The sequence below is a fragment of the Vidua macroura genome, chromosome Z, assembly GCF_024509145.1.
Source record: "Vidua macroura isolate BioBank_ID:100142 chromosome Z, ASM2450914v1, whole genome shotgun sequence".
Lineage (NCBI taxonomy): Eukaryota > Metazoa > Chordata > Aves > Passeriformes > Viduidae > Vidua > Vidua macroura.
Genome location: NC_071611.1, coordinates 69863417 through 69874847, shown reverse-complemented (window position 1 = coordinate 69874847; position 11431 = coordinate 69863417). Strand labels below are relative to the sequence as shown.

Below are 11431 nucleotides of genomic sequence, written 5' to 3'. Positions count from 1 at the left end.
AAGCCAATCAGGTCGAGGTGTATTAAAAAAAAAAAAAGAAAAAAAGAAAAAAAAAAAAAAAAAAGAAACAAAAAAAAAAAAAAAAAAAAAACAAAACGACTCTGTAAGCAAACAGCAGGCTGTGTCCTGACTGGCTGCGTCGGCAAATCCCCCCCCCTTTCCAAAGTAAACTGCATGCAAAAATCCCACATGATCAAGCAGCAGCGCCCGTGTTTCGAGCTGGCTGCCTGCACCTCCTCCTCGTCTTCATCCCTCACGCACACCGGCGCCAGATCGGACCTTCGCGTGTGCATGTATGTATGCGTGCTCTGTGTGTGTGTGTGTGTGTGTGTGTGTGCGCGTGTGTGTGTGTGCGTGTGTGTGCGTGAGTACCTCGCTATACCGCGTATGCATCTCTGCGGCTGCCTGTCGCACACACGCATGCACAGAGACAGCTCAGCACGCCAGGCTCCTAGCTTTTCCAGGTTGCTGATGTCGGATTTACACGCAGTGAAGGGACCGGTCATTGCAAAAGGGGGCGTGACTGTTTAAAGATTTTTTTCCTCCCATAAAGCATTTTTTTTTTCCAAACTGACTTTTGCCCCTCCAATCCTCGTCGCTCTTTACGATCCCTCCCTGCCTGCCGCTGCATTCAAGTTTATTTATTTCCCTGCTGGCGTGGTATATTTTTCCTTGCTGTTCTTGCTGCTGCTTCAGAGGAAAAAGGGGAGCAGCTGTTGGGCAAGACCGAGAAGATCTCGGGTGGTTGTTTTTTTTTTCCGATCTCCCTATGTAGTCATCTGAGGGGTGGATTCTTTTACTCTCATCTCCTCCCTGATCCTTCAAACTGTTTTGTCCTTCCGCAGAAGTTGATGTTCACGGGACTGGACCCTGCTTTATCTCAGAGAGGCTCCGGGAGGCTGAATCAGGAGATTTCCGCACCTCGCCGTATCGCTCCATTCGTTTCCCGAGCAGGAGAGGCCAGCCAAGACCAGCATCATCAGAGGAGTTTGCAGGCTTGATTTTGCACTTCTCCGAGATTTTGCTTTTGTCCACGCCCTCTCATAAAACAATTTTTTTTACTTTCATCTGCTTGGTTTCCACGCCGCTATATTTCTTGGATTGGCCGTTCTTTTTTTTTTTTCCTGCCCCCCGCATTTTTTTTTTTTCCTTTGCTGTTGCTCCGTCCTTGGTGCATCCACCGCCCAGGAACAGGAAGGACAAGAAAACCACTCCATAAAGTCTCCTTCAAGACACTCCGTGCTGCAGAACAGGCTTCTCAACTCCATCAGCGCAGCAAGCAAACTCCTCAGGGCTTTTGCTTCTTCCCCCCTCTTCCCCTCCGCCCCCCCCCCCCTTTTTTTTTTTTTCCCTGTTTTTGTTTGTTGCTCATTTGCGGGGAGCGGAGGGCCAGAAAAGAAGACACAAACTTTGTGCTTTGACATCTGCGGGTCCTTCTCCTCCCGCTCCCAGCCGGCGGCCTTTAATATATTGCCAGGACCTCCCGTGGGCTTCCAGGGGAAAGATCTCCTTCTTCTCCTCCTTCCCACTCTTCTCCCCCGTCTCCTGCTCGTTCCCTCCTTCCATCCCCGCACACTCCGGCCGTCAGCGCCGCTGGGGCCGCTCGCAGGGGGCGGAGGAAGCGCTGCTCTCGCCCGCCCGCCGCGCCGGCGGGCCGGTGTATGTCGTGCCGTGGGCTCCGTGCGGAACTCCCGGTGAATGAGAACCGTCCGCCGCTTACCGCCTTCACCCGTCTCGGCCCCCACCACCCCCTGCCGGGGTGAGGCTGCCTAAGGGGCCGCGGATCGCCCTCGTCTGCGGCGCCAGGCGCCCTCCGCTCGTTGCGGCGCGGCACGTCGCGGAGCCCACCGCCTCCGTGCTTCGCTTTTTATTCATTCACCCCAGAACTTTCGCGGCCCGGCTCGGTTCCGCCTGCCTTCTTCCCCGTTCCTTTTTTTTTTTTTTTTTTTTTTTTTTTTCTTTCCCTTTTCTTTATTTTTGCCGCATCCCGCCTCGCCGTGCCGCCGGCCGGGCGTGATGCCGCACATGGAAATGCTGCTGCTGGCGGCCGCGGCGCTGTGGGTGTGCGTGCGCGGGCAGGAGCCCGGCGCCAAGGCGGTGGCCGACCGCTACGCCGTGTACTGGAACAGCTCCAATCCCAGGTACGCGGGGCGGCCGCGGGCGCGCACCGGGCAGGGGATCGGCGGGCGGGCGCACAGCGGGGCTCCGGCGCCGGAGGCTCGTGTCGAGAGACCGGCTGCAAGAAAGAGACGAAAACTTTTCTTTTACGGGGGTTCAGGGTTGCAATCAGAGATGGTGGGGCGGGTGGCGAGGGTGATTTTCTCCTCTGCTCTACCCCTTCCCTCCAAGGCTACCCCGGGATCGGCCGCGGCCGGCCCGGCCCGCAGGAGCCGGATGGATGCGCTCCCGGCGGGGGACGTGGGCGCCCTTCGCCACGGGGCAGCCCGTGTCTGCTGCCAACCCTGCTCTGGGAGCTTGGGAGTGATGAGGGGCACAGGTAGCGGCCCCCCGGTGGTGCCCCGAAGGGCTCCTTTGGCGGGCGCGGTGCCCGCCTGTAGCAGGGAGCCGGCCCTGGGCAGGGCTCTACGCCCTCGGCGAGACCTCCGCGGCACCCCGGGTGAGGTGGTTGTCAGGGGCGGATTTGCCCGGTCGTGCCCTGCGCTGCCCGCCCGGCGGGGGGCTCTCCCGGGCGGGCTGGAGGTGAGGAAGCGAGGTAGGTACGCCGTCCCGGGCCGGGGTCTGCCGGTGCCACCGGACAGAGGACGGCGCATTGCCGGGCTCCCCGCAGTCGGGGACGTGTGATGCTGGCACAGTCGCCCCGCTCCCCTGGCGCCGGAGGGTTCCTAGCACCAGGCTCTGAGTGCAGCTCATCACTGGCAAGCGAGGTTTCATTTAATTGTATTTTTTTTTTCCGGATTTTTCCGTCATGTTTAGCATCAGAAAATTCCAGTCCTCCTCCAAATGGTATCCATGTGTTTAGGTAAAAAGTCATCTGGGTGTTAAACAGATTTTTTTTGTGTGTGTGTGGTTTTTTTCTTGTTGGTTTTTTTTTTTTTTTTTTTTTTTTTTTTTTTTTTTTTTTGTTGTTGTTGTTGTTTTTTTGTAAACCTGTCAGGCTAGTCTAAGTAAATTTGGGGACGTTTTGTCTTAGGTTATCTCTTTTTTATGCTTCTGATTCTGCTGTTTGGCTTGAGATTAGCACATTGATTTTTGTCACAGGTCATGCTTTTTAATAGATCTCTGTTGCCTGCAGAAAACTCCACTGCTTGGTATTCCAGAGCCAGGTTTAAAATAGGTAATGCAGAAGTTAACAGGCAGAATTTTCAACTGCCCAGGGTTAGCTAGTCTGTCCAGCACTTTATTACTGATCTCAACGCCTCAGCAATAAATAATTGGCGCAAAAAACTTGAGACGAAGAAACAGAAACAATCATGTTTGGGTATGATGAACATCTATGATTTGAAATACCTCTCTCTACAATTTCCTCTTTCTACATGTGTTACTTGAAAAAAACTGCTCAGAGTAAATAAGATGAAAAGCTAGACCTCACATCACCCATCAGAGAACATATGTTCCGAAAAATTGCTTGCCTCTAAAAATCAGAATTTTTATTTCTGTTGTTATGCAAAATGAAATTTAACTGCTAGAAAAAAAAAAAAGAAGTTATATTCTCAAATCCCACTGGGCAAGAGGAGGATCACTGAGAGAAATATGTTTGACTAAATGCTAGCATAACAGTTAGAATACTTAAAAAATAACCTTAGATTCAAGATTTTTCACTTCTTTTGTCTTATGTGTGATGATCTTAACTGTACGTAGGTAAAAACAGCTGAAGGTACAAACAGTACTTACCTAGTCCATAGGCAGTATACACTGAATTATATTTACAAGGATTCAAGTAAGTTAAATCATACATTAATGCTATTAATGTCATCTCTTATTAATCCAACATCAAACATCAGCAGACTGCAAAGAAAACTTAGTTTTGTTATTCTTCCAAACAGTAGAGGAAGAGTTAATTTTAAGATATTTCTATACCTTCTGTTTTAAAACCAAACATTGCTTGTCTTAACATACTGCTCTCTCACAATGGATGTATCTGTTTGGACATACCCTGTTTATTTTTGAGTTAAAAATATGAGAAAGAGCAGGGTGTAGATGCAACTCTTCTTTGTTTTATACAGCGTGCCAGTTTGTGTGTACTTTCTAAGTAACAGGAGCATTACAGAAAAACAGGCAAACACCTGAATGTTAGGTGGGAGAGACCCAAAGAAAAAAAAGCACTTCTCTTTTGAATTTGTTTCATCAGAACCTGAGTTGAAGGCAAAATTGTCTTTGGATATCGAAATTTTTAGAGCATTTAACAATGTTGCAGGAATAACTTTGCAGTGATTTATCTTCATCTAGAGCCAGACGCAGGAGATGAACACAGGTAGAAGTTTACTTGGTGGTAACTGTTTGAAATAAGAGGACAAAATATACTGTCATTCTATAAACATAAATACTATCATTGTGATTTAGCTTACTTCTTTATTGTATTTATTCAGAATTAACAAACTGGCATAGAACTAACTAACTCCTTTTAAAAAAAAGAAATATTGATCATAATAATGATAAAGGCGCTTTAAGGTTTCATTTAAACTTTGAAGAATTTGATAATGATTGTCCTTCCTTCAGATTTGATTGTTTAATTTTTATTAGTATTAGACTCCAGCAACTTTCTGAAATATGTAAAGATTTCATTCTCATTGAAAGACACATTAGCAAATTGTTGAGCGACCCAATTGATAAGTGCTCCTAGTGTGAACAATATTTGGTAAATAAAAAGTCATGGGAGTCTATTAGAAAAATTCATATTACATTACTTGGTTAGTTGCCAAAGTTCTGCTAGAACAATTAGAAAGTGTAGGCTCATTATTTTCAGCATGTACGAGTAACAAATTTTTTGTTTTTACAGAGTCAAAGTCAGTTCTTGGAAATGTTAAAAGTATTGCCATGCCCTGCTTTTCTTACATATTTAATTATCAGCATACACGTTCTATAAATGCTGTAGTCCAATTCTGGGTTAGGTATTAAAATGTTGAAGTATAAATAAAATAACTTTTTTAGTCCTTTCTTTTTTTTTTTTTTTCTTTTTATTTTGATTGGAAATGAATCCTCAAGTAAGCTAAAAAATGTGATTTCTTTTATTTGTTTATTTATGTAGGCTTAGAATTATGTGAACACAAATTCTAACTGTCACTTTAAAGTGCATTAGTCTTTCAGCACTCTTTGCATATATGTTTTCTTATATGGGACTGCAAACAATTATCACCAAGGAATATTATTCTGAATACAATGCTCAGTTTTGGAATGGAGCATATTAATTTAATCATGATTAGTAGTGTCCTTTTAATTAGAATTCAGACCAAATCTAGTGTACCAGGGCCAAATTTTGAAGCGGTCTACCTGCGTCATGCCTGCTACTGTTTTTAATCTTGTCACAGTTCAAGCTCAACTACTTGTTTTAATTGTTGCTACGTTTCTCTGCTTACCAGAATTATGCTTTAAGATTGTGGTTTCTATTTAGATATTTCCATGTAAGTTGTTTCAGTGTCAGGTTATGTAGCTTCATAAATTGTTAGTTAGTTTCAGGGTGGTTAAAAATACTTGATTTGCAAGTCTAGTTTCTGGCCATACATAGAGTCCATAGCTTCTAGTCTCACAAAAGCAAATATTTTTTATTAGGAGTATTACTGGGTTTGGCTGCATTTTATACAAGAAAATGGTACCCCAAATCCATAGAATAATTATTACAAAGACATAGGATGCTGATATATTTTCTCTTTGTGTATTTATGTGGATAAAATCAGGACTTGAGATGGCAGTTAGAGAATTTAGGTTTTGAAAAGTAATTTCAACTTCAATTGGTGATTTTCCATAATTAAACTGGATACCACAATTTGGTCAGTGTTGCTAGAGGATTTTTTTTTTTAGATAGATATTTGGGGAAAAATTAGCGGATACTTTTGAAAATTCTATGCATAGACTAGAATTTCACAACCTGGATTTCTCAGCCTATGTGGATTTTGTAGCTGAGTATTTAGGACCTGTTTCAGAAAAGCGTGTCACTTCTTTGAACTCAATCCTTACACACCTAAGTACTGCTGCGGTTGTGTGGATGGATAGATGTGTGCTTAAGTGCTTCCCTGGGCCAGCCAAATTCACAGATTTAGTTTTGAGAAGCTCTGGATGTGGCAGCTCATGCACACCTGGCACTTTTTGGAGCACACTCACGGGCTTGGATGGATGTCTGAGTGTTTTGCCATCTGTTACGTGTTTGTGGATTTCACCATAGCATGTTAGTTGTATGTGCTGAGGTCATGTGGCTAGTTTTTTGCTTAGTTTGTTGGTTTTTTTTGTTTCCTATATAGATATAGTTCTGCCTGTGTACAGAGTTGAGGGAAACCATGCAGAAATGGCTGGAACAGGAAGAAAGCAGTTACACATGTTAAGAGAACTAGGAAGTTGTGGATGAAGAAGGGTAAAGCCAAAGTGGTTACTTTGATGTTGGTATTATGTATACGTTTCATATGTCAAGGGAAGCATAGGAGCCTAAATACTTGGGGTATACATACACATCCTTGTATATATATTATACATATATATAAACCTATTTTGAAACAGCATAGCTTGCATTTTGACAGCATTTTATCCAGCAGCTTGCTCTGAGAGCTGAAGAAATCTCTGACTGGTTCCTTGTAATTAAAAGATCAGTAGTAGAGCTGTCAATTCTTTACACCTACTTTCTCTGCTTTTAATGGTTTCATTAACACCTTGTGTCTCCAAAAGAACGTTGGTGTTTATTTTAAAAGTGGGTATTTGAAACAGTTTGAAACCTTCTATGGAAAAACTGCACAAAGAATAATAGTTCCACTGGCCTCCACCCTTGTATGAAAGGCACCTTATTAAGTGGCACCTGATCTTCATGAAATGCTTCTTATTAAATCTTTTCCGAGTGCATGTAGTCAGGACACTTCATCGCATTGTTTCTTCTAGCCCTATATGCTTTTTGAGAGGGACAGATAAAGATGAGCCTTCCTTTCTCTCCCCTGTTGCTATGATCCCAGCAATCTACCAGCTTCATGCTGGGCTGAAAAAATGAATGAATGCAATTAGTCCTTCAGGAGTCATGGTCATTGCATTCATATAGATAGGCATATGTGATCTATATGGCATATGTAATGAGAATATATATGTATTTCAATGTTTGTATATATGTACTTGTATATATGTACACGTATGTGTGTATGTATGCATTGAAGTGTGTCATTGGGTGGTATATGTGGTATACAGTGTATCATGAATATTGTGTGAGGGAAAAAAATCTGAAAATTATTTTTTTAAATTGAAGTATTTAGTGTTTAGAAAATGAATGGTATTTCCATCAAATTTCCAGGTCTAATTTTCCAGCTAAGACATTTTGTGTTAAAGTTCAAAGCAGTAATAAGGGAATTATTTGTAGATTCTGTGTTTTAGTTCTTGGCCATCTTCCCAGTTTGCTGTTTCTTCACACGCTGGTAGTTCTGGGGTCAGTAGGTGGGCAGGTAAATAAGTTAGCACTCAGGCACAGCAATGTAAAATGAAACAGAGAAGAATTACATGAGTGTGCTTTGAGAACTCTTCTAGCTTATTTGAGTGTCTTGTGACTTCTTCCAACACCAGTCTGTTGCTGGGTAGAGGACTGCAGCACTGTTGAAATACTAGACTACCAAGAAAACACATAAAGAAGGCTGGTCATTGGGAACAACTGAGAGAAGATGCTAACAAAGACACAACCCTTCCTGGTGAAATGAATAGACAGTAGTTTGTCCATGCCTTTGAGATATGCCTCCATTGCTTTGGGTTACTGTTTTTCAATTATTTTTTTTTCAATACAATTAGAAGTATTTTAGATCTGCGATTTTATTCCAATAAATATTCTTTGCTCTGCTACCCAGTTCTGAGCATTGTTTAAAAAAAAAAAAATCTTTAGTCTCATGATTAATAAAATATTCCAGCGTTTCTGAATTGTCTAATTCACTTTTGAGAATGAAGGGCCTTGTTTTGTTTAAGTTTTTGTTGCATTTGTGCTTAAAATTTAGTCAGTCAGCAGCACACCCACATAATGAAATGACAATATTTGGTTTGAAGTAAAAAGATAAGTTATTGCAATTGCATTCTGATGGTATTACAGTTGTTATGGGCAAGCCATACTGTAAGGTACTTCAGCACAGCTGAATGAAAGAATAGAAGCATTCACACATTAGGAGTCTTCCTTGCATTTTTGCACTCTCCCTTTTCATTGTAGTCTCTCCAAGCTAGATTATGGTTGAGCTCATTTAAAATGGTGGGTATTATTTTACAGTGTGCAAACATGTATAGATATCTGAAATCCTCTTTTTTAAGAAACTGAGCCTACATTTCTACATTACAAAAGCACAAATTCCTATTCCCATACATTTTAGAAAATAATTTGAGTTAAAATGAAAATATGTGTATGAGAGAACCCCCACTGTTCTGCGAGGATTGAGACTGTATTTCTCCACCATAGAATGCCAGAAAAATACAGTAAAAGAAAAATACACCCCAATATATATGTATATATATTTAATCTGGGGAAACATCCTTCATATTCTGCTATTGACAGGTTGATGAAAATACATAGTTAGATCCTAGTTGTATGAAGGAAATGAATTTATTTTAGACTGCTGCAAAATCTAGAGATATAGTTTGGTGCCCATATTCTGTTAACTGGTATGCAAAGAGCTTTATGGCCTTTTTCTGTTTAAATGCATGACCAGTAAAAATGCTGTCAAAAGAAAAATCAGCTAACGAGAAGACGCACAAGCGTCCTGTTAATTAGCAAGATCTGCTTGAATTGCTAATACCAATTAAAACAAATTCTTTAGATTGTGGAATTTTTACTTGAAAGTTACAATTCTTATTGTCCTTGCATTGTAATCTAGTGGAAGAATTTTCCTATCCATGCTGACATACTGCATGGAAAAAGGACCTTAGACACACAGAACCTGTAAGTAAGTTATTTTTCATGTTCATTTTCTTTTCCATCATTAGATCAGCATATTAAACTGTTCAACAGTAGTATCTGCAGTAAAAAAATCTTATTTTACTTTGATGCTGGTCACCCTCTGCTAAAATGTATTTGCTTCGTTCTGAAAGATAAAATTTGGACTCATGACATTTAAAAGGATGCATGTTTTGACAGAATATATTTTGTACAATAATTAATGTTTGCCATGGAGCATTGACCTTCTTTATTAATTAAAATAATATAATACTTCCTCCCTGAAATTACTTAGTTTTCTTGCTTAGGGGTGGATACTGGCAGTAGCAGGCATGTTCACACGGTGTGAATTGTTCATCAGTAGTAGTTGATCACTGCAGCTGTTCCTTGATGGATAGCAATGAAGCACTACCTTTTTTGGTTTTGTGGATTTCAAAGTAGTATTTTTCATATTTGTGTTACAATTCAGGAGAATTTCCTTCTCTTTAAAGACATTCAAATCACATTATCTTATCACAAAGGGACTTGCTAAGAAATATATAAATATTATTGATATTATAATGCTATTACTGTACATAGGATTTTTTTGTTTTAATTTTTACTTTGAATTTCTTTCAAATTTGTAAATAAATTTGTGTATCTTTTCTCAGCCCATGTCTTTGAAACTGGAGCTGAATACATTCTAACTCTTTTAATCAAAAATAAAAAAAAACAATCTCCCAAATCTCTTAATGTCAAATATTTCGTTGGTTTTGTAGTGCTGTATAGATAAAAACCAGATTTTTTTTCTCTGAGGAGACAGAAAAAGCAAATATTTTATCTTACTTACTGCTAATTTTAATGATGCTCTTTGTAGCACAGTTTTCAATGCTAATTCATCAGCACTAGCTAAGGACTTCTAGCAGCTTTAAAGATGTTTGGTCTCCTGCAATTGTTAAAAGTTGTTGCAAGAAAACTTACCAATTAATGCTGTTAGTAAGCAGAAAAAACAGCTGCATTGGGTTTTTGTTTGGTGATTGTGGTTCTCCTCCCTGCAACCCCTCCCACTTTATTTGATGTCTAATCTGATTTTTCAAAAAATAGTTATGTATTCATACAGGCAGGGCATTTGGTGAGCAGAAGTTAACAAAGTAGGAGCTATCAATCCTGCTCTCTTTCCCATTGTTTCCAGAAAAGAAGGAAATAAAGAGAGACTCTGGAATTTGAAAGTATTGACCTTCTGACATGCACACACAGCATGGTCATTGCACTGGCACACAAAGTGCCTTAAGCCACCATAATGGCAAACTGCATTTTTGAAGTCACTGATATGAGAGCCAGCTGGATGGGGGATGGACAGCCAACTGCGATTCTGCAGCTATTTGTAAGTTACCACTTTAGAGCCAGACAGCTTCACTTTTATATTCCCAAACTTACCACTTTGGAATAATGTTGCTTTGTTCGGCTTAGCCAGGGATTTGTGACTGCTACATAGACTTAGAACCATTTGGTCCAGAATTGTGTGGTCATTCTTCATAGAAATCTGCTTCACAGAGTAATTTCATTCATCTGGTCATGGGGGAGGGATGAGAAACCGCGAAGGAACATTCAGATATAGCATTCTTCAAGGAAATTGTGCATCCACATTAGCTAGTTGCTTTTTAAAGGTAAAAGCAGAGATTTGGATCAAGCAGTTAAAAGCCAATTCAGACCAATGTCTTAAGATTATGTGTGATCTCTTGGATAGGCTTTCCATGTATAGTCTGGAAAAGACCTAATATTTTATGTACCGCAACAGCTCTTACCCCTGGCCCATGTATTTATTTATTTATTTATTATTTGTTTACAGTTATTGCTTCAATACACTTTTACATAACTTTGCAGTTCTCTTGGGACTGAGTTTATTAAAAATTAGTGATCCATCGCTAAGTGGGGTACATTACAAATACTGGTGCTCCCAAAAGGGAGTTTTTGTGCCAAACCGAAAGAAATAATAGGGATGCAGAAGCTGCCAAAAACTGTGTCTCCCAATTGCTAATTAATCAGGTGAAAAAGCACCTCAGCAACTACAGCTGAATGTGGAACAGTTTATTTTAAATACTGAAGATTTAAATACTAAAGCAATATTTAGAGGACATAGCATCTCTTTGTTTCTAGCTATGTATAATTTTTAAAAAGTTAACTATGTGCTGGGGTCAATGGGGAATTCTTTTATGTTGATGGCATTGTTGGTGCATAGACCTCTTTAAAAAACTTCATGCTATTAACAAAAAAAATTAAAGATGATTGTTGATTTTTTCTGTCAGTTTCTTTCTGTTTGTGGTAATTAATAATAATATCTCTAGACAGCATCCAAGACCTTAGAAAAGATATTTTTAAAAACTTACATCTTCACTAATCTGGATT

At 40.5% G+C, this 11431-nt stretch overlaps 1 protein-coding gene across 1 annotated transcript in view; it reads left to right on the top strand.

Moving 5' to 3' along the window:
* Positions 1–1798: 1798 nt before the first annotated feature.
* EFNA5 (ephrin A5) overlaps positions 1799–11431 on the top strand; it is a 207228-nt gene continuing 197595 nt past the window's right edge. Inside the window, exon 1 of the mRNA XM_054003904.1 lies at positions 1799–2141. Within this exon, the coding sequence (XP_053859879.1) occupies positions 2017–2141 (125 nt within the window). The 5' untranslated portion in view covers positions 1799–2016. The remainder of the gene's footprint in view (positions 2142–11431) is intronic.